We start from the raw sequence: 26862 nt of genomic DNA on the forward strand, positions 1-26862 counted from the left end.
CAACATGTCCAGTTGGTGAATTATGCAAATTTCGAAGGCACGCGCTCATTGGCTCGTGTTCCAAGCTCCGCCTAAAGAAACAGACCCAGCGCGTGACACCCGGAGGAACCCGAGGAAATACACAGCGACCCAGAGCCGCTATCGGCCGCTGCTGCTGCTGCTGCGCGTGCTGCCGTGTCTCGTCTCGTCTCAGGAGGTTATTTGGGAAGTTCACACCCGGCTGTCGCTCATGGAGACCAGGCAACAAGGTGAGTCGGTGTCGGTTCCGGTTCACGTTGAAGAAGACTCTTTATTTTATTTGACAGAAGTAGCATAAAATAAAAAGAAACTACGTGAAAAACCAGTCGCGGAGTAATTTGGTCGTTTTTGCGGTTGAGCTGCACACGTCACTGTTTTGAGGTTGGAGCAGTGGGGGAAAAAATATAGTAGCTATAAATAAATTAAAAAATACTGGGAATTGTCAAGAAATACAAATTAATTGTAGCGATAACAACTTGACAGCACGTGCGTTTTAAATTATAGCCCAATTGTTAAACTCTCATGTGCCATTTTTCTCATTTTTTCTTTAGTGCAATGTTCTTACCAACGTGCCACAATATTGCTCTTTTCTGGAGACATTTCTGATGCAAAGCTGGTTCAAGAAGCACATCATTATATCTTTTTATCACATTTATATATACACATATATATAGTTATATTAATACATATAAATAGATACACACACACAGTTGGCTAGTGTTCTGTAGGTTTGTATTACTGTTTACTTGAGATATCATGGAAACTCCAGACCGAGTTAGCTCCTGTGGCTGGATACTGTTTCCTGTCTCAGAGGCTATTTGGTATTAAAATGCACGAGTTTCGGGGTTTCCAGCTACTGGATCCTACTGAAATCAATAAAAATGATGCTATTATCCACGTCCTGCATCTTCAATTTTTGCTTTGCACAGTGGAAACACTCAGTGACGTGAACAGTGTTTTATAGTGCCAGCCATGTTCTCATGGGCCTTATCTGGCTTTGAAGGACATGTAAACCTTTTCATGTCGTTCTCACACGAGTGGCATTAATAGAGTAATATTTGGGCTCTTACAGTGTTGCAAATTCACCGCACTGGAATTAATTTTTATTTTCCCCAACCCTTAATTTACATTCACAGTCGACCATGCGTGCAGCCGTTTGGTAAAAGGTGGTAATTTAACTTATGACATGTTGCTCTTTCATGCAGTTTTGTACTGGGTAATTGGGAATTCGAATGAAAACAAAAATAGAGAGACTCCCACCTCTGTGGAGCGGGATAAAGGTCGTGTTTGTTTTAAGCAGGTAGTTAATAGCATTTGTTTGCATTCCTGGTCTGAACGCGTAGCTATGACTAGCAGGGCTTTGTGTCAAGAGTTGGAGGCTGTAGCTTGATATGCATTTATGATGGAAATATGGCCTCCTGAAAACAACGATCAGATGTTTTACAGGTGTGTTTTTTATATCTGAAGCATGGTCTGAAAGAGGTTAATATACACTATGTACAGTGTTGTTGTTGTTGCTCATATTGGAGGGTACTTGGCCTCCGCTTCAATTAATTTTGCAGCCATATGACCATCGCCAGGCTTCTGATTTAGCATCGCCACATGACCAGCAGGCCAAATGGGAGTCTTGTGACTCAAGGTATTTCACCCCAAACCAAAGGAAGGAGAGGGGTGGGGGGAACAGAGAAAGGAGTGTGCCTAGGAAACGTATATCATACTGTCCTAATGAGTTCTATGTGATATTCGCCCGCTTTGATCTGCTAAAATGCTGCTTCATCAAGTGTTTCACTAAATGTTGCCCAATGAAATAAACCTTTCGGAAGGGAAGTTCTCTGAAAACATAGCAGAATATAAAATGTTTTTTCCAAAAAATGAATGTCATGTGAACTTGATACTTGAATGATACTGTGTGCCTCCGTTTCATGTTTATGTTCCCCTCTGAACCTATGACCTTTTATTCTCTGTTGGAGTGGTTTACCAGCCTAAATGCAGAAGTTTTCACCAGAAGGAAATCATTGTCAGTGAAACAACACATGGCCTTCTGCCGGTCTGTTCCTCCGGCACAATGAGATTTTATCAGCAAACACGGAACTTGGATTGCTCAATAACCTTTCTGTGTACTTTTGCTTAATTGTTCCAAAAGACACCATTGTTATCTCTGTGGGGCTGGAGATGTGCTCCGTGTTTTTAAATAGCAAGAATCAGTTAAATCCTGTTTTTTAAATGGCTCCAATAAGCTCCGAGCATAAGGGGTCAACACTTCCTGTTCCTTTGCCAATGCTGACTCAGATAAGCTGCTTGTACCATCACTGACAGGGCCGGGATGGACACTGGAGAAACATCAACTCCCTCAAGAGGGGTGACACGTTTTTGTGTGTTTTTGTGTCTGTGTGTGTGTGTGTGTGTGTGTGTGTGTGTATAACCAGTTTTCTTGTCTTCTCTTCGCCCTGCTGCCTTGCTCTGCTGCAGAGTTGTACTCTGGTGTTCTGAGTGACGCAGTGGTGGACTGGGGCAGCATGGGTCCTGGTGAGGAATGGGTTAACTCGACCAAACACGAGGGAGAGGAGGGTAAGATTTATCTCTCCCAGATAAAAAAATAATAATGATAAAGATAAATCCAAGCTGAATCACAGGGTGGGTGATGCTGCTGCACACGGATCACAACACAGGAAAGAGACGGCAAAGCGCTTCTGTTTTGACGTCAGCTGTTGATCACTGACGGAAGATGTTTACTTGAAGATCGGTGCAGCAGCAGTTTCTTCCTCGTGCGATTTTAAGTGTTAATTTATCTGCTAATAGTCAGGAGAGTGAGTGGTGTCTTAATTAATCAATGAATAATTTAAAGTGGAGGAAATACCATTCCGCTAACTTTAATTGACCTTCAGAAGGGTACAAGACGTCCTCTACAGCAGGGCTTTTTAATGAACTGCTTATTAATCATTCTGTCTATAAAAAAAAAAACTAGAAGATTGTGAAAGATTTTTTTTTTTAATTAAAAATTCCCAGAGCCCAAGGAGACGTATTCAAAACGGAAGAGAAGAGGGAGACGTTGGCATTGTTGCTTGATTCTGCGAATTTTAAATTTTTATTGGCACAACATTGAACTATTCAAATGTGACTTTACATGTAGGATGCATTGGGTAATACATCTGAACATGCATAACCCAGCTTGTTTACATAATTGGTCCAGGCAGTGAAAACATACCTCTATACTGGAATAATGCTTTAACACAAACGTATTATTACTTTCCAACTTGTGAGCACAATACAAAGTGAAATAATTATTTTTAAGATACAATTTTGACACATTGGCTGATACAGGAGGACTAGTCTTAGTTATTCGACTTGAGTGGTTGCACATTACCTATTAAATGTGCAACTACTCAACTTACAAAAAACAATTCACATACCTTGAACTCCTGAGCTGATGGCCCACTTGAATTCCTGCCTGAATTCAAGGGCTAGTGCACAGAGTGTATACAAGCAATGGTTTAATGACATAAGTTGTTTAGCGCGCCACATAACTAAAAGATGTTTAGTGACACATAAAATAGAATTGGCATTTCAGTAACAGATGATTCATTTATTACTTTCCCAAGAGCTGCAACTTCTCTTTTAAAACTTGCTGACCAGATGGAACGTCCTGTATTTATTAAGTAAAACGTCATTTGAAAGATGACTCATCGCTTGCTAATAAATGAGATGAATCGAGCGTTTCCCGTTTTCGCTACTGAAACTGTATTCAACTGTAACTTTGCTCAGGTTTGAATCCCGGTGTGTTTTACCCCTCTGGCGAGGAATCGGTTAAAAGACTCTCTCATGGTGACGACCTGGCTCCAGTGGCTCCAAATGGGGATCACCTGACAGAGTGGAGTAAAAGTTCACCATCAGGGGACGATCAGTGGGGTCAGACATCAATGTCCCTCTCTGACAACTGGGCCATGTCCACCACTTGGGATATGCAACTGGACAGCACAGGTGAAGAGGGATAGACTAGAGCCCGTAGAATAGAAAACCTTTCGCTTTGGTTGAACAATAACATCTCACTATAACTGGAGCTATAGCTGCCTCTGAGGACACTGAGGTCAAGCCCTTTTGGTTTTATTTATTTATTCGGGGAGATGTTATTGGCATATTCGGGAACTGCTTGTCTCAGTATTTTCATTTTTGACTACTCTCAAGCAATAAAATGAGAAACCGATGTAGGTCTTGGCAATCCGGCTTTAAACCGACATTGACCATGTTGGGCCTTAATCAAACAAACATACAGAACACACAAACGGTAGAATAATTAAATAAAAACCAACAAACCTAAATAATGAAAGCAAGAGACTTTATTTTTGGTGTTTGGTCAAAAGGTTGTGTCTCATGACCTCAGAATCCTGAATACCTTTCCTTGTATCTCCATAAATGATTAGCAACTATAAAAGGATATATATCTGAGCATGCTTTAAAGCTCATAAAAAAGGAGTTTGTCATCTATATGACCGTAGATGACAAATTCAGTCGAAAAATAGTTCAAAAAGCACAAGATAATAATTGATCTGCCTTTGGCAAAGTTGCCGGTTCACGTTCCTTTTTAAAATGCTCCCTAACGTGACCTGAAACATCTCATTGATCCACTCGGCTGAGGATCTGCGCTTTAACAATTGTCATGCAGTGAACCGTGACTTGGATCATTAACTTGTTTCAGCATTCCTCACATTCCTGACAATTGGCTTCAGCAGTGTGTCAAATGAGAGGGATGATCTTTCTTAACCAACATTACATTTTTCAGGGTTGTAGCACAAACTATTGATGTTAAAGAAGCAGCTTACACACTGTGCCTTTGTTTCCCTATTGACGCACTACTCTCTCAAGCATTTCTCAATAGAATATCCCATAACGCACACAAAGTCTGTTCTGAATTGTAATATAAAAAAATGCGCTCATGTCGTATTAGATTGTCCTTTACGTTTAGTTTACACTGTCACCTAAACACCTGTGTTAGCTGAAAGAAAACCAGTGTTAGCTGAAAGAAAACCAGTGGTAGCTTATAAGAAACCTGCATTAGCTAACATAAACTTGCCTTAGCGAAAAGGAAACCTGCGTTAGCTAAAAGGAAATCTGCCTCATCTTAGAGGAAAACTGCGTTAGCTAAAATTAGACAAGTGTTCGCTAAAAGAAAACCGTTGTAACTTATCTCGAATGCCCGTATTCTACATTTAGCATAAACAATGTCCATAACAAAATAAACTAGGAAAAACCCTAGAAGTGTGAACATTACTTGTACAACCTCATTTAAGTGAAGATGGTTATTGTTGAACATATTGTGTTGTCGATGTGAGCTCTTAGCATGTTGCATCCAACTGCATTTTAGCGTTTTATGTATGAATGAAACGGTTAACGTTTCATTGCAATTGTCCGCCTCCAATTAATACTGAACTTACACTGATGAAAAGTATTTCAGTTGGTGCTCTTGGCATTTTTATGGTCTTCTCCTGGCCATGTGGACATTTAAAAAGACTGACCTCTTAATACTTCATGCACTAACAGACATGAAAAAGCTTTTGTCTGAGCCACAGGGGGTTTAAACATCTCATTGTCCTGCTGTGTGGTGCTACTGTATGCAGAAATAGCGACTTACTATAGAAAGGCCTTGAACTGGTGTGTAGTGCTACACTTGTGTGACATGTAACTGCGTTGGCTGCATTTAGTGTTGTCCACGTATTGCAATATTTAGCAGAGTTGTGTTATTGTCAGTGGACAGCATAGCTAGTTTGTGTCAGACTTCACTAACCTTACACTGCCCTCACCTGTCTCTTACAATGCTGCCACATCAAGAGAGAGGACACCTCACAGCAGGTACAGTCATTATTTTCCATTCTGTAGGACCGGGGTTTTCTAGATACCGTTTACAAGTGATATAAATACCTGCTTGTGTTTTCATTTCTTGCAAAAATGTATTTGCATGGAAACATTTGCATGCGTGTGTAAAATGTCCTGCAACGACACACAAGACCAATCTGGCTCAAACTGTTTGAACGATGTAAAAGCGAGAGACTTTCACAATCAGGTGTGCAGAACATTGCAATTTATGATGGGGCAAAAGAAAAAAAAGACTATTCTGAAACTCACGTTGATGGTTTCAGTGTATTTCTGCTGCATCATATGAGATTCAGCAAAAAACGGCTTCTTTCCTCTGCATGAACACACAGTTTCATCAATAGAGACATTTTAAAGGCATGTTTTTTTTTTTCTTCTTGGAAGTGCATGTAGTGGCTTAGTTCTGGATTAAGCGTCTAAAGAGTGTGCGGCTAATTGTGTTTTATGAGATGCAGAAGTACAGTGTGAAAGGCAGGAAGAGAGTATCTTCTAATGACTGTGATATATATATATATATATAATTGATATTAATAAACTGTAATTTCTTTGGAAATAGTTGCCAAAGTAAAATAATCTGTTCAATTTTGGTTCCACTAAAATCCAATATTGCAACTTTTTAAAGTGAATCTGTCGCCAGAAACAGCATCTTGTTTGTGTGTGTGTGTGTGTGTGTGTGTGTCTGTAGTGTCCGGCAGCAAGATAATCCACCTCAGTTAATCCAGATTAAAACTCCAGTCTGCCACCACAGATTACATAACTGTCAGACAGACAGACGGAGATGTCTGACATCACTTAGCAGCACGCAGTAAAAACAACAAAACTGGAGAAAAAGGGCCGCTATATTTTAGTAAAAGTAGATCTTAAGTAGCAGAAACGAAGGGTAAAGGTCCGACGCATTTTCTGCAGAGTCCCCAAGAAGATCTTTCACATTTAAATGAAAGTACGAGGTAGTTAAACTGTCATTGACGCCAATAAAAATTGCATTTTTAATCCATTTTGCAAATGCTTTTGGTCCCCTGCAACTAACCATAAATTCATCTATAGGGACAATAACTGCTGCTTGTTAATTCCAGGAACAGATGCAGATTTGTTTTAATCTTCCGTTTGTAAAGCTCCTTCACTGTTTAATTATTAACCTTTCGCCGTGTGTATTTCATTCAGGTTTTCTGGACTCTGAGCCACTGAGAGAGGCCGATGAAGATATGGCGTCAGAAGTCCAATTAAACTTGACGGAGGAGGAGAGAGAGGAGATCCAACAAGAGTTGGATAAAGTATGTTTGCACGTGCAGAGGGAACAAAAGCCGTTGATTCTATGAAGACGGTTAAGCAGCGCCTTTTTTCTTTATGTGTACGTCCAGCTGGAGGAGGAGATCAGTACGTTGAGGCAGGTGTTGACGTCCAAAGAGAAGCAGCACGCAGAGCTCAAACAGAAACTGGGCATGACTTCGCTGAACGAGCTCAGAAACAACTTGAGCAGAGGCTGGCACGACATGCAGACGTCCACGGCGTAAGTCACCGTGCGGTTGTGTCTGTCGGACGGAGAACGAGAGCGTTTGCAGGTTTTGATAGAGTTGAAGTGAGTTTGTTTCCGCAGCACATGACTGAATGGCTTTTCTGTTTGCTGTCAACATAGATGCTGGTTACAAGACACGCAATACAAAGAGTAGGTACTTCTGTTTTCTAACGGACAATAGAACCACACACGCGCACGGAGCGTCTGTTCTCGACACAGATATCAGAAACCCAATTATGAAGACGTAATCCTCGGCTCTCAGCGGCACAATATGTGTGATTGTTATCTTTTGACATTATAAACCTGATTTTTAAAAACATCTGCTTGTGACTATCGCTAACCCCATGACACGCTTCACATGGGTCAATGATTTTATTTTATTTTTTAACTGTTTTATCGGCAGAGAAAATCATCTGTAATGTTCCACAGAATCAGGATAGATGGAGAAATAACCTAATGTCCTCGTTGGGCCAACGGCCGTCAGCTCTCATCCAGACACCGAGAGACAGAGAGGAGGCGATATTCTCCAGAGGCCTCCCTTCTTATCCAGTTACACTTTAACCTGAAGATCACTTTACACACACATCTATAATGAACCAGTGTGGCCACCGTGGTGGAAGAGCTTAGAAGCTGGGTGACGCCGCTGAGTGGAAGTTGTAAGCCACGATGCAAACGTGAAACAAAACGGTCCCCCAGAAACGCATTAAAACACAGGAAAATACATTAATGCGGTCATGGGTAATGTTAGCGGGATTGACCAGAGTGTTTGTCTGTCTGTCTGCTTGACTGACAAAACCATCAGGCTTCCATTAAAATTGTTGACGTGAGATGGACAGTGACAACATTATCTTATTAAATAAAACCAACGTTCAAAAACTGCATTATTTGTTGGAAAAAAGGTCATAAATGGGATATCTATCTATCCTATCTATATCTCGCAATTTCTTTTAAACACAAGACTATATGGGGATTTAAATATCCTGTTTATCATATCGTGACTTTAAGTATTGTAGTAATATTGATTTGTAATTCATGTATCGTGATATTCTTAAATATTGAAGCTTCGTGAGAATATCGTTTCTTGACTATTGTAATTAATATTGAATCGTGGGGCCTCTGGTAATTCCCACATCTAATACTTATTTATCATATGATTGTGTGTTTATGTTTAAGTGTTTGTGCTTAGTTCAGTGCATATGTGTGCATAGGGGATGATAATAATAACATATTTTCTTTTTGTCTCAGCTATAAGAAGACGTCAGAGACGCTGTCCACGGCGGGGCAGAAAACCTCAGCAGCCTTCAGCACGCTGGGCAGCGCCATCACCAGGAGGTTCGGGGACATGAGGTACACAGCGATGTCGCATATTCATTAGCTACAGAACATTATCTGTGTTTATGTGACCTGAAAACTCACCTTTTTAAGAAAGCTTACTGCTAAAATATCCTCTAGGCTCTGCTTTTAAATTTATCTTAAAATGTTCTTGTTTTAACTTTCTGCTCTGTAGCACTTTGAGATTGCTAAATATAAAGTGCAATACAAATAGAATTTATTATTATTATTATGGTACATCGTGCCAACACTGAATGCGGGTGCCCTGTTGACAATCGCACTCTCCCCTCCATCATAACTGACGCACTCCCACTTAATTCAGAAGTTTTTATATTTGTGCTGTCCATCCCCGTCAGTGTTGACTCTTTGCTCCAGCCTGCTCGGGGGGGGGGGGGGGGGGGGGGGGAGAGAATCGAGATTATGTAAACTTTAAGCTGCTTTCTCTGGGAGCTGAAGGGCCAGAGGCAAAGTGTGTCCTCCTCCGTCACTTTCTTTCTCTTATCCTGCCTCTCTGCCTCTCTGCCTCTCTGTGCTGCTCTGTTTGAGAAACACAAGCCTGCATTGTTCTGTGTCCAATACACACAGCACTGTGTATGAGGCCTGTGTGACTTCATGTATGTGACTTAGGATGCATGAGACAGTCCAAAGTAACTCGAGGCCGTTTGGATTATAAAGCTCAAAGAAAGTCAGGAAACGTTGGGGGGTTAGGGTATTTATTTTTTCAGAAACAAGTAGAACAGAAAATAAGGTTGTCAAATATGATATGTATGTAATGTGTTGAGAGTGGTAATACTTAAAAGACAAATGGGCTTTTGTCACTTCTGTGTACGCTGCAGCTTATTATACGTTTGGAGCATAAAGTGCAGAAAGGAAACAATGCTTTATCTTTGATTATTCCAGCATGGTTGGTCTAGAGTTTCTGTTCCCTCGGAGGTATGTCCCTTTATTCCTGGTGTGTGAAGGTTTTGGTGTGTGTGTGTGTGCATGATTTGTATTTTTTGCAGTGGGTGTGTTTTGATGCGTGCTCAAGTCATTTTGTCATAGCGGGTATTTTCCCCCTTGACTTCTCAAGGGAAGTCTGTCTGTCCATTTTTGTGCAGTTAAATATCTGATTTGTGTTTCTGTGCCTGATTCTTTATTCTTTCATCCCCTGTGTGTCTGCGTGATCACATAGATATTTAGTTTGTGTGCGAGTGTGGATTAAGATTGCTGTGTTTTTGTTTACAATGTTTTAATAGAACATTGTCATTTTGTTTAGCGTTGCACAATCTAGTGCCTCACATTAATGTTGTTCGCTTGCATTGTTTCTAATAATAACACAAATGTTCTGCCCAAAGGGAAAGAGTGTGACTGTAAGCAAGGCCTGTCAAAGTATGTAGCGAAATAAATGTTTTCCATCTTCCCCCTCCATGCTTTCCAAGGTCCAACTCTATCGGGTAAGAATCAGACGGGCGGTTGTGTCTCCACTCACTGACCGTCTCCTGGTTATGAATTATGAGTAAATGCTGCTGCGGTCGTGCTGCAGCACAGCACTCAGTCAGAATCGGGTCCAATTCATTGATTTTGGTCTCTGATACTCAGAACCTTATGAACAATAACTAAGCCAGTGATGTAAGACCAGCTCTGTGTTTTGGTTTTCCTTTCTGAGCCATGTTTACATTATTATGGAGTAGAAGCGATTCATGATATCATTCCATAGATCTAATATCCTTTCATCTGAGTCGAGGGCAGCGCTGCTATTTCTCAGTACATTGAAAAACACAAACAATGTTTTCTGCTGCTGACTGTGTGTGTGTGTACTTGTACTAACCGTTAACTCCTCTCTCACCACGCTCTCTGGGGACAGCTACTCTATCAGACACTCTATGAGCATGCCCACCATGAGGTAACCACTCCGCTTGCTGCTGTCTGTGTGAGAGTCTATTTTGTGTCTTATCTTTGTATTCTTTATGGCGTTGTCCAAACACCTGGTACAGGGCTGCTTCAGTGTGTCAGGAGGTATGTTTTGGGTGTGTATACATCCACCTGAACTGATTAGACGTTGGAGGTCAAAGGTCACTGTGACCAAGCGTCTCATTCTCTCATGAGTGAATTTATTTACAGAATTAGAATTTGGTGGTTTAAAGGTAAATACTTACCGTTATAGCTCGAAAAAACAGGTTATGAACTATCGTGTGTCTGTATATTCATTTTAGCAGAACGTATTACTGAAAATAGCTCAGCAAATTGTTTTTGGGTTGTTGTTTAATAATAAGTCGAATGTCTTTCTTTCTTTTCTTTACAGAAATTCTCCCAGCTTCAAGTCTTTTGAGGAAAAAGTGGAGACTACGGTGTCCACCATCAAGGTAAACGCCGTTTGAGTGTGAGAGGGCTTTAAATAAGCATTATTAAGTGATGGTGGACCAAGAACACAAAATGTTAGCTTCTAATGGTCTCTCACTTATTTCAAGGCAGAAAAAAAACCGTCATGCAGTGTGTTTCATAAGCTTCTTGTCCACACTTTAACACTGCTTGTTACACGACTATTTGCTCGTCCTGCCGACAGAAATATTGTCGGCCCCTAATTAAAATGTAAACGCTTGGTTCCGATGTGCAGCAGCAGCAGCAGCAGTAGGAGGAGGTCTCACGTCGCTGCCTCTGAACGTAACACGACGTCGGTGAAGCAGAGGACTGAACACTGTAATCTGGGTGTAATTGCCAGCTTACACTCTTGGTTATTTATATTCACACTGATCCTGATGCAGTCTCTCTTTAGTATGCAGACTCCCGTCCTTCATCTATAGTCTGTGAAGACCACCATCTGCTTTATGATTTAGCACCTGTTCATGTCGATGCATTTCTTCTCCCACAGACGAAGGTCGGCGGTGCAGAAGCAGGAGGCAGCTTTGAGGAGGTCCTCTCCTCCGCAGCACACGCCAGCTCTCAGGACACGCCCACCAACAACTTGACGGACGGCTCCGAGAGGCCGTGTTAGAGCTGCGTCCACACCGAGGGAGAGGCGGGACTTGAACCAGGAATGTCACATAATGTACTGAATGCTCTGACTGAAATGTTACACAACACCTTTTTGTTTTATCGTGTTGACGCGTTATCTCAGCTCCTGTCTCTCAACACGTTGACGGGATTTCCTGCAACCCTAAGTGCTTAGATTGATATTAAAACGTACGCAATTTCATGTTTGGACCAAAAATGTTACCTAAATATTCAGCGACGGTCAGAAGCACACATTAATAAACATAATGAGCCTCTCTGGTTATTCCACATGTAACTAAACTGAATCTGTTGATCACTTTGAGTTTCCCCGAGAGCAGATTCCAGGTCAGCTTCAGAAGGCAGGCGGAAGTTAAACCCTGTAAAGGAGTCACCCTCTCCTCACCTGTGGGATAAAAAAAGAAAATATTAAAAAGTCAAATTTAAAGCTCAAAATCAAATGATTGAGTCCTTCATTTTCTGACTAACAGCCATGTCGGTGCAGATTCAAAACATAACTTCATACCAAAAACTACATTTGTAGGTTCTGATTAGAAATCACATTTTCAACTACTTTGTACGAACTCATTAAAAACAATATACATATAACCCAGAAGTGATAGGTGTATTTATAAACTTGTATAAATGGTTTTACACTAAGATGAGATCTTAAGATTTTGTTGCGGCACCTGGAAAAAAATACTTCTACTTTTTTACATCACAGCTGACTCGTGTTCACTTTGGACAATTAATTGAGTCTAATGCTGGAAATCAAAAACGATTAACACCGTGTTCTCCAAACATCTGCAGGATATTTATGTGTTTAACCTCGTCTTGAACGGCTGTAGCTCAGATTAGAGCTGAATTCACACGCAGGTATAAAACACAAAATTTTATAAGGAGTTTGTTTCTGATGCCTTTTGGCTATTTAACTAATACATACAGTAAAATATGAATATGACATCGGACTGCTGCTTGATGTTGCTTCAGCAGCACCGAGCAGATTCGTAACGTCTGGTGAAGAAATAATCAACACCGACGTCACTTTTTACTGCTTATGTTATGAAAAGGTCGGTGCCACGAGACAAAAAAACTCTTTCTATATAAAAACATCCAGTTTTTTTTAACAAATCATTATATTTTTTGTTTTTGCTCATCTTTCATGTGTTCTAAGATTTTATTTTCTTTGCTGTGGTTTAAGAAGATGGTGTTTTAATAAAAATGATGTTCAAGCATTCAAGCACTAAAAGATATCGTGCAGTAAGCAAAGGTGGTCTTCTACCAGATTACTGAGGTCCTGCATGTTGTGTCACATATATATATATATATATATATAAAAATAAATAACCTTTGTCTATTGTGTTGGTTTTAAATCAAACTGAACTAAACTCCAGCTTATTGAACTTTTTTACAAATATTTTTACTAAAACCCAAAGACATAACACATCTGTATTAATTTAATTAATTACACACCATTATACATTGTTTATGACTGATGGATCACAATTAAGGATAATTTAAACCAAACCAAATATCACAGATGACTGAAATTAAAAAAACACAGTAATAACAATAACATCATCTGACCAGAAATTACTCATTTGTCAGGAACACTGAATTATTGAGTCTGCTGTTACTAACATATCGGAAATGATGTTTCAGCACCATTCTTAAACTTTTTTTAAAGAATAACTGTATAATGTAATATGTCAGATAGTATGCAAAATGTAATAAAACATGTATTTGTCAATGAACTGGAAACATAAAACAATAAAACCTGTTGATGTCAAGAAATATTGGAGTTTCTCTTCATTACATCTGGGAATTTATATCAGTTTTAATATATGTTCAACCCATTTTTAAGCCATTTTGACAGGTTGATGCATTTGTATATTATCTGTTAGTTTTCTCAGTGGGAGTCGTCGTCAGATTGTGTTTATTATATACTGATGCGGTACAATCCAGGAGAATATGGATGAAACAAAAGGGTCAAAACAGCTGCATGCGCATGGAGGATATCCACGTGCCGTCGTCCTCGGTTGCTCTGCAGCAGATGCCTAAAGATGACGTGGAGAAGACAGTTGAAACTACGTCCCGTGACGTGCGTGTGCATCCTCGTACACACAGGGTTGTGTCACAGCCTCCTCACTACGGAGGTGTTTGGCGTGCGTCGTAGCGGTCAAGAGGAGTGCGGCGCCGCGCGCGGCTGTGAAGACGTGTCCGAGTTGACCGATTTCTTCGTTTCGTCCGTTTCAGCCACGTGACGTCCTCTCTCTTCATTCAGAGAGCTGAGGAGCTGCAGCACGTCTGGGTGGTGGAAACGGCCTGAGGGAGAATTCATGTCATAAAATAGTCTGCACATCAGGTCAAAAGTAGGTTAATATACATATACATACATACATATATATATATATATATACATATATATATATATACATATATATATATATATATATATATATACATATATATATATACATACATATATATATATACATACATATATACATATATATATATATACATACATATATATATATACATACATATATATATATACATATATACATACATATATATACATACATATATATATATATACATACATATATATATATATATATATATACATACATATACATACATACATATACATATATATGTATATATATACATACATATATATATGTATATATATACATACATATACATACATATATATATATGTATATATATACATACATATACATACATATATATATATATATGTATATATATACATATATATATATATATATATATATATATATATATATATATATATATATATATATATGTAAACATTGAACAAATGGCACAGAGAAAAGAAAAGAATCCCGGAGCCCAGACGTGAGGTCCAGGGAAGAAGAGAGAAAGACTTGCCGTCGGTGGAGTCAAAGAACTCCTGCAGTCTTCCCGGCGTTCCCTCCAGCTCCTCGTACTCGTGAGCCTGCAGGATCATCTCCAGGAGGTCAAACTGTTTCACCAGCCGGGCCTCCGGACTGCTCTGAGTTTCATATTCCTACAGAGAAAAAACATTCTGGTATACATATAAATAAAGAGGGACATGACAGCCTCCTGTTAGAGATGTTTAAATTGTCATTCGTGAGCTACAGACACAAGAGGCGTACCTCCCACAGCCCATACATCTCTTGTTGGAGTCCCTCTGGCAGAAGAGCTGCAAGATGTCTCATCGCCTCCTAACAGGTGAGGTGGAGAAATGAGGAAAAAAGTATATTTTTTTAATATAAACCATCATTGTTTACTTCAAAATCATGTAGTGACGTGAGAGACTCGCCTCTTCTCGCCTGTGTTTCTCAGCTTTACTGATGTTGTCCGGTGGAGCGATATCTCCCACAATGCACTCTGCCATGTCATGAACCAGAGCCAGCTTTATGCATCTAAAAAAAAAAAAAAAATGTATGAGCATGATAGAAGTTACATATTAGGACTACGCAACATGGGCGACATGGAAATGTGATGCATATTAATGCTCTTTAAATGACGTTGAGGAGCTCCGGTCAAGACGTGTGAACGACGTACCGGTCCTTGTTCACTGTGGGGTCTGTGATGGTCAGAGACATCATGGCCATGCGGTACATGTGGTCTGACACACTCTCTGGTTTCTTTACGTTCCTGTACACCCATCCAGTCCGTGGGACCCTCTGCAGGTAACAACAACAACAACAACCCACGGTTAGTCAGTAGCACAGAAAAGGGAAGGTTTGTGTATGTATTGACTTCACAATAAATGTTCTTTGGCTCCACATTTGATCATTTAAGACATTTAGACCAAACATGCACTGGCTGCAGGTCCTGGGAGGAAAATATGTCCTTTTTTTGTAGTCTTTTGTGTGTGTTTTTTAAACTGTTGGTAGGACAGCAGTCAGAGCAGAGTTTCCACTGTTTTCTTACTCTCAATGTGTAATGGGATGGTATTAATATGTGTGGGTGGCTGTGGGCAGGGAGAGAAGGGAGGAGCCGCATTAACACCAGCAGCTCCAGCTAAACTATTTACGAGCTCCAGATTGAGCGTCGATGCCCTTCAGATAATGTGTTGCTCATTAATGTCCAGAGACCAGATCTACGGGAAAGACGTCTTACTTTGAGCTGTCCGATAAGTTTCATGAACTGCAGCATATTGCTCATGCCGGCTGTTGTCTCCATGGTGGCCGCCATTACTGCTGGCTGACCCGGATGCAGACGGTTGCGTACGCCTGTGTTTAGCTGGTGTAGTTGCGTAGAGCAGCCGCTAGATGGCAGCCTATACAACACAACGAGCATACTTGAAAAGAAGCACTAGTTAAATGCTCTGTGTTAAATAAATATATATATATATATATTTTTTCAAAGATAATATGAAAATATTCTTTCTTTTTTTTTTAATCGAGGTGTTTTCATGTTTACCATTTATTTAATAACATGGCATTTTAAATCCGTTACTTGGAAACAGCAGGTGGCAGTAATGGCGACGAGCGACATTGCACACGGCACGAAGAAGAACCAGATTGGGTTTTTGTTACCGGAAGTAAGAGAAGCGGGAGATTGAAAGACGTAAACAAACCTTTTTTGCTAGCTTGAACGTTGGATTCACGCGGAACATTTGTCCAAAAATGTTGACGAAGGCACCCAAATTGAAATATATCATCAAAACGAAATCGAAGAATAACGTAAATGTGAGGCCGACATCGGAGGCGATGGTGAGTAACGTAGACCGTTAAGTCCCGTTAACGCTTCCGACGGTTTGCGTTGTTTACGGCTAAAGTCCGCGAGCTTAACGGGACACACAAACACGCTAATTCACTCCTAAATGTGCAGATTGAACTCCTAGCGCTGCTGTTTCTGAACAGCCTGGCGGAGGAGGCCAAGTCCAAAGCTTTTGAGGAGAAATCTGCAACGATCAGAGCTCAACATCTCAAAGCGATCTCCAAGGTGAGTCCTTTACTCACCTGTGTGTCGTATCGATGTCCATTCAACATTTAAACTTCTCTACATTTAAGAATACACAGACTGAAATCTGCGTCAGATTTACAGGTTTGAATACTTTTGATTTAGAGCTGTAACCATTCATTTTCATTATCGATTAATCTGCCACTTATTTACCTAAATGAAAGTCTTATTTTATGGCGCTCGTGTCAGTCCACAAGATGTTCTGAATGTTATGTCAAATCTAACGAATATACGAAACCAGTCACAGGTTTTTGAATACGTTATATGTTTTATTGGCATGGTCTAAATTTCTGGAAATGGTCCACATAAGGAATATTTGTTATTTTATAATTGATGTGTAGTGTGTGTGTGTGTGTGTGTGTGAGAGAGAGAGAGAGAGATAAATAACAATGGAGTGAAAGAAATATAATTTCCCACAAAGGAATTAATGAAACTTCTTTTTTTATTTGCAGTGTGTATATCACTCGTTTCTCGGAGATATTCTTAGATTCTTTAGTTTATCATTTTCAAAGATCATTCATTGTCGAGGTACTTTTTAAATAAATTGCAGTAATTGTCAGGTTTCTTAGACCCCATTTTATCATGTGACTTATACCTATTTCTTCTTGACATTACACGTTTCTGCATTCTTGTAAATGCTTATAATTATTCTAATACCTAAGATATTTGTCTGCTTTTTCTTTTCTTTTTTTTTTTTACTAATAATTACTCTCAGACACCTTTTTATTTCTCCATTTTGAACAGGTGATAAACTTAAAGGTTTTCTTTCTTTCATTATAGAAAATGCTGAAAAAATCCCGGGGATGAAGACGGCGAAGTACGTCACCGTCATTTTTATCAACATTATCCATGACGGCAGCCATTTTTATTAATGATATATAATATGTTTTCATCAAAATTGTACATTTCTTTTTTTTTTTTTTTTTTTTTAAAAGTCTGTCCTTTGTGTATCTGATATCATGTCATGAGAGTTTTTTCGTTCTTTTATTAAATTCTTCTAGATCTTATAATTGCTCATATTTAGTCCTTTAAGTCACTAAACTCAAAATGCAAAACATAACAGCTTGCTCTAATAATAATAATATAACAATAACATCAGTGAGCATTAATTGCCAAGAACCAATGTTTTATTGCTCTGTTGCGTCCTTTCCATAATGTTGTCAGACACGTAAAACAAATCTGAGCCTGTCTGGCAAAAACAAGCACTTTCAGTAGAAGCAACATCTCATTTGTTTTGGTTTCAGCCTATCCCCTCAATACTGGAACAATCACAACTCCTGCTACTCATTAAAGGTGTTAAAATACAACAAAGACGTACTTTAGAAGCAGAATTCAAACAAACGTGTTGAGCGTATTCAGCTGAGGTCTCACAGTGGTGGACGGCTCGAAGACATTCCTACTTTCCTGATCTCTTTCGCCCCATCCCCCCCCGCCCCTCAAATTCCTCCCTTCTTCACGCTACATAGATTATCCTGCTCATACCTCATCACTGCAAGGTTCTTCACAGGCAAGCTTTTGGCTTGTCAGGTGTGTGAGCGGTAAAAAAAGAAAAGAAAAAGCTCTAGCGGTAAATAGGCAGATTGTACCGTCTGTGGGATTCTTTTATTGAAAAATATATTTTTTAGAGCCTTGGCCTGTATAAAAACAGTAGATTTAATTTTTTTTAAATGCAACAACTTCAGTGCATGTATTTTAAATTTAGATCATGTGAACATGATACACATATATATATTTATATGTGTGTGTCCATATGGTTTATCTTTGTCTCCCTCCTTTTGCTTAGTTTTCCTCCTCCTTTTATCATTTGCCCTTTTTTTCCCGTTGTTCTTTTTTCCATTTTTTTGTTCAGACATTCCTTGGCCTCCCAGTGGTTATTTTCCTCAAGAATCTGATCTGGCTCCCCAGTGAACATTTGCATACAATTTATACTTCCTCCCCTCCGTATTACAGACTTAAACCTCTTCACCCTCTCCTGTTTGGAGCTAGCATGTTCGAATCCTATAATGTGGTGCGTGAAGATTGATGGGTGATGTTGCTCTTCAGCAGCTGGCTGCACTTCCAGATCCTCGTCTTGAGGTTTGGTCTTGAGGGATCTGAGAAACACACTATTGTTACCATATTAAAATATAGAAATAGCTCTGCCCGCTGTGTTTTGTGTCTGAACACCTGTTGACAATTTAAGCTGGCCAGCGTAGCCCCGTGCAGCGCCTCCGTCTGGCACTAAGCTCCCGTCTCTCAGGTGATAAATTATAAAATCTCCCTGCAAAAAAGCTCCTGCTGATTCCTCGCTTGATATTCTTCCAGGCGAGCCCGAGAAAGCACGGCAGTTCATTTCGTCAAGAGATATTATTATTAAGATAAATTGCTGTACCTTTTTTTTATTTTATTTTTTAACAAGGAGCACATGGTTTCAAGTGTGTCATTGTTTCTGCTTGTTTATTTGCTCCATCATCATAATAATAATAATGTGTTCTTACAACACTCTTGACAAAGCAGTCAGAAATAATGTTTTTAATTGCAACGTTTCTAAGCAAAAGCAACAAGCCCACATTTTGGATTCTATGAGATTTGACAAGAAAAGGATTACGGACGAAAAAGTGGAGAAATCCCAAATTGCAGCGTGAAACCAATTCCAAGAAGAGGACACTCTGGAGAGTTCAAATGTGTTTTGAGAACCACAGAGTTCCCAAAACATGCGATTAAAGACACTGCAACGCCGAACAACAAATCCCCTGGAGACCGCGGCTTTTATCGCCTTCCAGCATTTTTGTGGGAATCGCAGATGCTCTGTGACACCTCCGGTCCTCGACTTTTATCTCTCACTGGGAGGTAGTCAAATCAACTTCTATTTGTGGTATTTATTTCCCGAACATAGGAAACCCAAAGTGCCCAAACATGGTCGAAGTTGAATTAAATCCAAACAACGTGGGCAATATTTCCTCTATGGCTTTTTTAAAATTTGTTTTATTTATGTCTACCCCATGTTGTGATTTCCTCCCGCCTGTGTGAGAAGGCTTTGTAAAAGCTGGTGTTGATCTTGTGATGACAAAAAAGGAATATAGTCACCCTTTTATTGTTAAATGGAACCACATGAGGAGATATTTTGTTGTCACGGTTACACACAGCTCTATTTACCGAAAGACTGAGGGGGGGAGTGTATGATTTATAGATTTTTGTAATCGATGTGCTTGCTCTGCACTACTGCGGTCAAGATATACAATAAGTGTCATTTGAAAAACATGGAGGCAAAAAAATATATATATATATTTGTTGTTGTTGTTGTTGTTAAACCTTAACTACTGGACCACAAAATGTGTTCTACTTCACTGAAAAGTGGATTTTCAGTGCGTGCACTCTCCCAAGTTGTATTGGACCAGCAGAGGCTTCCAGTTGGTCACGCTCCCCTCCGTACACGTCTTAATACTCCAATTTAAAGTGAGCACAGATCAACTCAAACTCTGCCAAGTGAAGGTCAAACATGCAAATTATAAGCAAAACACATTTTTGGGGTGTGTGTGTGTGTGTGTGAGAGAGAGAGAGAGAGAGAGAGAGAGAGAGGGGGGGGGGCTTGAAAAGACACAGAATGGTGAGATTTACTTGGCGAATACATGTCGAGTGTGTGACATGTGAGGATAAACGTGTCATTGTGTAGACATTACAGTGTCATTCCAACTCCTGTGAAGACACCCTGTTTGATGTGATAGCGGATCAGGAGGAAGGTCGTGAAGGACGGCTAATACGGGAGAGGAGCTAAGGAGTGTGTGTGTGTGTGTGTCTGTCTCTCTGTGTGTGTGTGTGCGTGTGTTTGGAGGGGTAGGACGGACGGCAGAGACGAGCCCAAGAGCAGCGAACCCAATCTTACATCAGATCTGTGCTGTGGCTATCGTTTGATGCTCTTCCCTTCTGTTCGCTCTCTGCATGGCATTCTACCGGCGTGAGTGATCTCATGGAATGCACATGGGATTCTTCCTCCGAGAACATTCTGCCCCAACTGCGCACTCGACTGCTCTCCCGCCCAGACGGGAGCCTCCCCCCCCCCGCGTGGGTCCATTTGAATGAAATTGTATGGATACCTTCCTTTTTGTTGTTGTTGTTGTTGTTGTTGAAAACGTACATCGTGGGATTCGGGATGTGATGCGAGCTGCCTTTCGATGACGCACTGAAGGCGAAGGGGGGAAAATGCGGACGCCATCGTTAATTTGGATTCTGCACTTTGTGAACCTGGCAGAAGGCCTCGATGGCACGGGACGTAAGTATCCATGCATAACCCGTCGCTTAATGCTGCCGTTGGACACGTCTCCTGTGAAATGTGTCTTTGCTTTTTCCCCCCTTTTTTTTTTCGAGAGGGAGAAAGTAAAGAGTAGACCGACACTACATATGGAGACCATAAATGGATTCCTTCAGCTTTGAGGGAAATATGTGGTCATTCCAATGCTTTTATCCACTTACTATGAATGTGAAAGCTTGGCCCTGCTCCCATAAAACCTTGCTGCCTGTAAAAGTTTCAAAGCGTAAATTCTTTTCTGTTTCATTTGCTCAAGCGCAGGAAGAATATAAAACTCTGCTTTAGAGGTGTCGTCGGACACAATCCTGTTAGGTTGTCATATCGCGTCCTTCGTCATCCACAGGTAGTTCCTCCGTGAGCGGACTCTGTCCAGCAGGTTGTGCGACGTGCTCTGCCCCGAATGGATGCCTGTCCTGCATGCCTCGCCTCTTCTTCCACTTGGAGCTGGATGGGATGCGGCAGAGGGGCACCTGCGTGTCCTCGTGTCCCCGGGGTCACTACGGCATGCGCTCGCCGCACATCAGCACCTGCGCAAGTAGGTACCATGTAGGAAAAGATAGAAAAGTGTTTAACTCTAATGTATCTGGGCTGTTCCAACTGTTGGAAGAGAGCGTTGAGAGAATAAAAAAGAAACCACACGGGTCAGTCCGCGCTGACCAAAGTTCATTTCCACTGGCCCGCAGGGTGCAAGGAGGACTGTTCTTCCTGTTTCAGTGAACGTTTCTGCACACACTGTCACCCTGGTGACTTCCTGTTCCGGGGGAAATGCGACAACAGCTGTCCAAATGGGCTGATGGCAAACGCAGCGCTACGAGAATGCACAGGTGAGGCACTGGTGTGTGTGTGTATGTGTGTGTGTGTCTTTGTGCATGTAATGAGGTCCATGATGCCGGGGATCCACAGAATGTCAGATGTTTGTGTCCCTCTGTCTCAGAGTGCTCTTTCGGCTGTGAGATGTGCGTGAGCAGGGCGGTCTGTGAGAGGTGTAGAGCAGACCTCTACGTTCTCCAGGGTCAGTGCCATCTCACCTGCCCGAGGGGATTTGAGCCCGACGTGCTGCTCATGCAATGCGTCCCCCAAGGTGAGAGAACAAACTGTCACAAACTGTTTCCACACTTCAAGAAGTCAAATGCACTGTGAAAAAAGCCACGATGTCTTGCATCCTGCAAAATGTGACGGGATGCAGTAGGACATCCGGGTGTTTCTGGCATACTGCACTTGACATACTAAATATGTCTCCGGTATACAAAAAGTATGGGTACTGGAACGCGCTGTGTCTTTTTGAGTCTCTCGCTACCCGTGAGTAAGTTTCTCATCACCTCTCTCCTCATAGTGCACTGTGAGGTCGGGGGATGGACAGCTTGGGGTCCATGCGTTCACAAAAGGAGGGTCTCCAGGAGGGGACAGGAGACGCGCAACCGACAGGAGACGCGCAACCGACAAGTTCTGCGGTCTCCGAGTGTCTACGGTGACCCCTGCCCTCAAGTGTCGGAAATCAGGAAGTGTGTCATCAAAATGACACCAGAGAATGTTGTAATAAGTTAGAGAGCGGATTATAGACTATTTGTTTATATTGCAGAGATATTCTACTTGTTATTGCACTTTTTACATTGGCTGTTTAAACTATTGTAAATTGTAAAGATGTATTAATCTAAGAGATTTTTTTTCTATGCAGTCCAAAATAAAAGTAATAAAACGGGTGGCTGGATCTGATGTTCTTTTATGCCACTTGTGGCCAACCGTGATACATTACCTAACTGATTGCTAGTATGATCAGTTTATGTCTTATTAAAAAATGTTGAGCACACCTGTGCCTTTTATACTATGACCATACAATAATTAGCATAAGAAGGCAAAGTTATAGTTAACAATCAAGTTACACTTTAATTCGTCGGAATTAAAGTCAAAACAATGATTTGCCTCTGAACATTATTAACTAAATGACCACCAAATGTTAACATAATGTACATTATTATGAAATAAATGTATACATTTACATTTAAAGATAATCATGGAATATAATTATCTATATGTATGAATTGGGTATTGTGCACATAAATGATCGATATAAACATGACGACACATCAATATATGAAATCATTAACTGATATACACCAGACATCAGTGAACAACTCGTACGCATGCGCGGACCCACTAGATCTACAGAACGTGAAACTCGCGTTGTGAAGCACGTGACTCGGAGGTCGAGCCAGGAGCTCTGAAGTCACGTGGGCAACAGCGTCCCGACAAAAACAACGCAGCCATTGTTTTGGCGTACATAACTTTATAGCTTCATTTAAATGCCGCTGTGTACTTGTCTCTAGCTGCACTTCTGGCGAGGACGCTTCTGGAGTCATCAGGTGTTCAGGTGAGTGTAATACATTATTAAATGTGAGGTTAATAGCCTGTACGCGCACTGACTAGCTAGCATGCTACATATGCTTCAAGTTAACGCTAACAAGGTGACTGTTAGCTTGACTTTTACTTTACGGTGTCTTGGTGACATTGTTCCTTCACATAAAACAAAGGAGGCTCTAACATCCCTGATGGGAATACAAGCTCGTTTTTAACTGTTTTATTTGATCTACTAACACATTAGCGAGTTAGCTAAAGCTAGCTTAGCGGTAGTTGGGTGAGTAAAGTTAGTCCGACAGGCGGAAGGAGGCCTTTTGATATAACTCGTCTTAATTCAGGGATGTCATCCTATCCTTAAAGTCCTATTCACATTTGTTTAAACTCAGATCATTTGTAAACCTAATGTCACTGATGTATGTTAGTAGAAACCATAACTTTATTTATGCTGCGTGTGTTTGAGGGCGTTCCCAAAACGATCAACAGAGCCTGGGAACTACACAAGATAGCATGTCAATTACATGAGTGTAGTAATATGCAAGTCTTTGTCGTGATATTTCTGTGTTTGTCTTTGCAGCATGGCAGACTGTGGAGAAATGGACTGTTCAGTGAATGCCATGGCTCCCTCCAAGCTGATGGAGGAAGTAGGAGATATAACAGACCCTTCCGGTTCCACCACCATCCCCCCGGAGTGTGCCATCTGCCTCCAGAGCTGTGTCCACCCTGTGCGCCTCCCATGCCTCCATGTTTTCTGTTTCCTGTGCGTTAAAGGTGCCTCCTGGCAGAGCAAGCGCTGTGCTCTCTGCCGACAAGAGGTCCCACAGGACTTCCTGGAGCGGCCAGTTCTCCTGTCACCCGAGGAACTGAAAGCAGCGGCTGCAGGGGTGAGCCGGAGTGGAGCGACAGGGAGCGGCTCCCGTGGAGACTATGCCTGGTATTATGAGGGGCGCAACGGCTGGTGGCAGTATGATGAGAGGACCAACCGTGAGCTGGAGGAGGCCTTCACTAAGGAAAGGAAAAGCACAGAGATGCTGATTGCAGGGTTTCTGTACGTGGCCGACCTGGAGAACATGGTGCAATATCGTCGAAATGAGCATGGCCGCAGACGCAAGATAAAGCGGGACATTGTAGATATTCCCAAGAAGGGAGTTGCAGGACTAAGGTTAGACCCCGAACCTGTCCCCATTCTTTCTGTACCAGTCGTCACCCCAGCTGCAACAGAACGCATCAACTCAGCGGACGGATCGGACACTGATGGCCAATCACAACCTCCGGTCTTTGGGATCATGGCATCTCTTCCCCCTGTTAGACCGCCAACACTCCTGGGGCGCCATCTTACCAGTCCCCTTCCTTCCTCGCCGTCAAGTGTCGAAGAGTCGTTCTCCCAGCTCCTGATCAGCCAGCCAGGGGGTGAAGAGGTGGAAGGAGACGATGAGACGTACGAGTATGCATCCGGCAGCAGTGAAAGTGAGGAGGAAGGGGAGTGCGAGAGAGGGGCAGCAGAATCGATGCGAAGACATCGGCAAAGACCGTTAAGAGAGAGCCAGCCAGCCAGGATGCCTCCAAGGGGCGGGCCCTCCAGCTCTGCTCTCAGTCTCCGCTCACGAAGTCCTGATGGACAGTGCACTGTTACAGAAGTGTGACTGGGCAACGATATTTGTCCAACAGATGACGGTGCAGGTTGTCAAAAAAAAAATTGAAAACTACTACGCATCTTCAAAGGTCCCATGAAATGAAAAATATAGTTGTTTTTTTTTACCGCATCCATCATGTGCCAAATATGATCCTAAAATTAATCGGTCTCTTTTCTTACATCGAAATATTCAACGAGCTCCATCCAATTGAATGTAATCTTAGTTTTGTATGGGATCCAAACCTGCAGCTCTCCAAAGGTAACTAGCAGGAGCAGCATTAACATGGGTCATTGCCGTGTACTTTGATGTTTGTTTTGAATATTACAATTGACAGGTCTCTATACTGTAATTATTTAACTCCTGGGATAAACTAATGCAGAGAATATTCAAGTTGACAAGTTGTTAATATAAGAACTGTGGTAAACAAATCAAATCACGTCTTCTGTTTTATAAATTGTGCAAATTCCTGAGTTTAATTTCCCTGTTAAAAATTCTGGAAATCTCCTGACACTATGCAGCCCTAGTTACAACATTTAAGGCATTTCATGGGACCTTTTTAAACATGTTTTTATTTTATTTTTTTGACAACTTAAAAAGCAAGATTCAGCCAGCAATACACTGTACACAATGGTAGTCATGCACCGCTCTCAGAAACAGGTTATGCAGTGAAGCATAACTCTTGTTCTTGATGAACTTTGGTAACTTCTTGGTCAATGCTGCCAAGAAAACTACCATCAGTCGCTGCCCTGTGACAGCAATACAACTTGGAAATTAAACCGCACCCTCTTTGTTCTCTAATCTTTAGTTTTCATTTTCTTTCTTTCTCTCTTTTGAAGTGATGGTGTACACATTCAGCTTAATTGTAGCAGCTTATGTAAATGTTCCAGAGAGATAAAATTGCTCACATTTTCCTGCCTGCTGATTAGGTTTTTTTTTTTTATGTTGAAGTTTGCATCTGGATCTAATTAATAATATTTAAACTGGAATGTGTGTGGGTGTTAAAGCGTGGGAGGACAGGCGGGGGGGGGGCTGCTTTCCTTCTATTTTAGTGTGGAAGTCTTGTTTAATAATGAGGAGTGTTTGCGTTGTGAGTGGAGGTGGGGGCTGAAAAGCTACTGGCAAAACCACTGGAAAGTATCACGCTATATATGTAGAGACTCATTTGGTTTTCCATGTCTTGTCTTGTACTCTCGATGCGCCGACTATCGGAGCACTGACATCTCACGCTGTCCTCACGTGCTCTGTGTTTTCCTTTTTCTGTATCGGCTGCTATTATTTTAATTGTCAACTTTTTGCTGTTTGCGTCTTACCATCTGAATTACCCAAACGTGTGTGTGGCGTTTCCCTGTATTTTTTGTCAACTTATTAAATGTCTATAATTTAAAAGCATATGGTTTTTTTTGTGTGTGTTATTAATTTTTTTTATGGAGGATTACTCCGCCTTCGACATTAAATAATGATGGAACAGAAGTGGCACTGGTCCACAGGCCTGTTTGAAACGTGGTGACTACATGTGGTGGACCGTGAGAGCCCACAGGGTGGCGCTGTTTCACTAATTAATCCGTATTTTACACCACCTGAACCCCTTTCACGTGCTCCTGACTCCAGTGTGGTCCTCCTGAATGTGCAGGTTTGTTTCAGGTTTGATGGATGCTGAGACGTTGCCAAAAACCGAGACGGTTGCAGCTCAGCAGCAGCATTCTCCAGCTGAAGACAGGAACCGGCTCAGTGTGTGCAGACGGGCTGTGACCTGAATGAGAAACGCGTCTCAATGAGCCAGAACTGTTCTCTGTTGACGAGGATGGGGACATTTTTAACAGATGTGTTTCTGCTTTGAGTACAATTTACATTTGCTGCCTATAAAATAGGCTGAGCCTCCTTTTTGTATGAATCACATCTATTGT

General features: G+C 41.2%; 4 protein-coding genes across 10 annotated transcripts; 3 read left to right on the top strand and 1 right to left on the bottom strand.

The window, feature by feature from the left end:
• Positions 1–95: 95 nt before the first annotated feature.
• On the top strand, positions 96–13045 carry tpd52l1 (tpd52 like 1). Of its 6 annotated transcripts, XM_034527075.1 has the most exons (10): positions 96–248; positions 2488–2586; positions 3781–3996; positions 7045–7154; positions 7242–7390; positions 7517–7546; positions 8642–8743; positions 10575–10613; positions 11013–11073; positions 11580–13045. In XM_034527075.1, exons 1-10 carry the CDS (start codon positions 230–232, stop codon positions 11700–11702), a joined length of 948 nt encoding a protein of 315 aa, XP_034382966.1. In that variant the 5' UTR covers positions 96–229; the 3' UTR covers positions 11703–13045. The 6 variants fall into 6 exon arrangements, with proteins under 6 accessions (XP_034382966.1, XP_034382968.1, XP_034382970.1 ...); XM_034527077.1 differs by lacking the exon at positions 10575–10613; XM_034527079.1 differs by lacking the exon at positions 3781–3996.
• Positions 13046–13137: 92 nt separating this feature from the next.
• On the bottom strand, positions 13138–15946 carry hddc2 (HD domain containing 2). Its single transcript, XM_034527083.1, has 6 exons — positions 15842–15946; positions 15281–15402; positions 15036–15138; positions 14869–14937; positions 14621–14759; positions 13138–14023 (listed from the first exon to the last, which is right to left on the bottom strand). The coding sequence occupies exons 1-6, from the start codon at positions 15914–15916 to the stop codon at positions 13878–13880; spliced, it is 654 nt and encodes a 217-aa protein (XP_034382974.1). The 5' UTR covers positions 15917–15946; the 3' UTR covers positions 13138–13877.
• Positions 15947–16229: 283 nt separating this feature from the next.
• On the top strand, positions 16230–22663 carry LOC117727072 (R-spondin-3-like). Its single transcript, XM_034527082.1, has 8 exons — positions 16230–16437; positions 16556–16669; positions 17468–20122; positions 20499–20936; positions 21316–21507; positions 21656–21796; positions 21907–22053; positions 22306–22663. The coding sequence occupies exons 4-8, from the start codon at positions 20867–20869 to the stop codon at positions 22515–22517; spliced, it is 762 nt and encodes a 253-aa protein (XP_034382973.1). The 5' UTR covers positions 16230–16437; positions 16556–16669; positions 17468–20122; positions 20499–20866; the 3' UTR covers positions 22518–22663.
• A 492-nt stretch (positions 22664–23155) lies between these two features.
• On the top strand, positions 23156–26347 carry LOC117727630 (E3 ubiquitin-protein ligase rnf146-like). 2 transcript variants are annotated; one of them, XM_034528027.1, is made up of 3 exons: positions 23156–23340; positions 23902–24971; positions 25172–26347. In XM_034528027.1, the coding sequence occupies exon 2, from the start codon at positions 23903–23905 to the stop codon at positions 24965–24967; it is 1065 nt and encodes a 354-aa protein (XP_034383918.1). In that variant the 5' UTR covers positions 23156–23340; position 23902; the 3' UTR covers positions 24968–24971; positions 25172–26347. The 2 variants fall into 2 exon arrangements, with proteins under 2 accessions (XP_034383918.1, XP_034383917.1); XM_034528026.1 differs by having other exon boundaries at positions 23902–26347.
• The last annotated feature ends 515 nt before the right edge of the window (positions 26348–26862 follow it).

This window comes from Cyclopterus lumpus, chromosome 24, assembly GCF_009769545.1.
Source record: "Cyclopterus lumpus isolate fCycLum1 chromosome 24, fCycLum1.pri, whole genome shotgun sequence".
Classification (NCBI taxonomy): domain Eukaryota; kingdom Metazoa; phylum Chordata; class Actinopteri; order Perciformes; family Cyclopteridae; genus Cyclopterus; species Cyclopterus lumpus.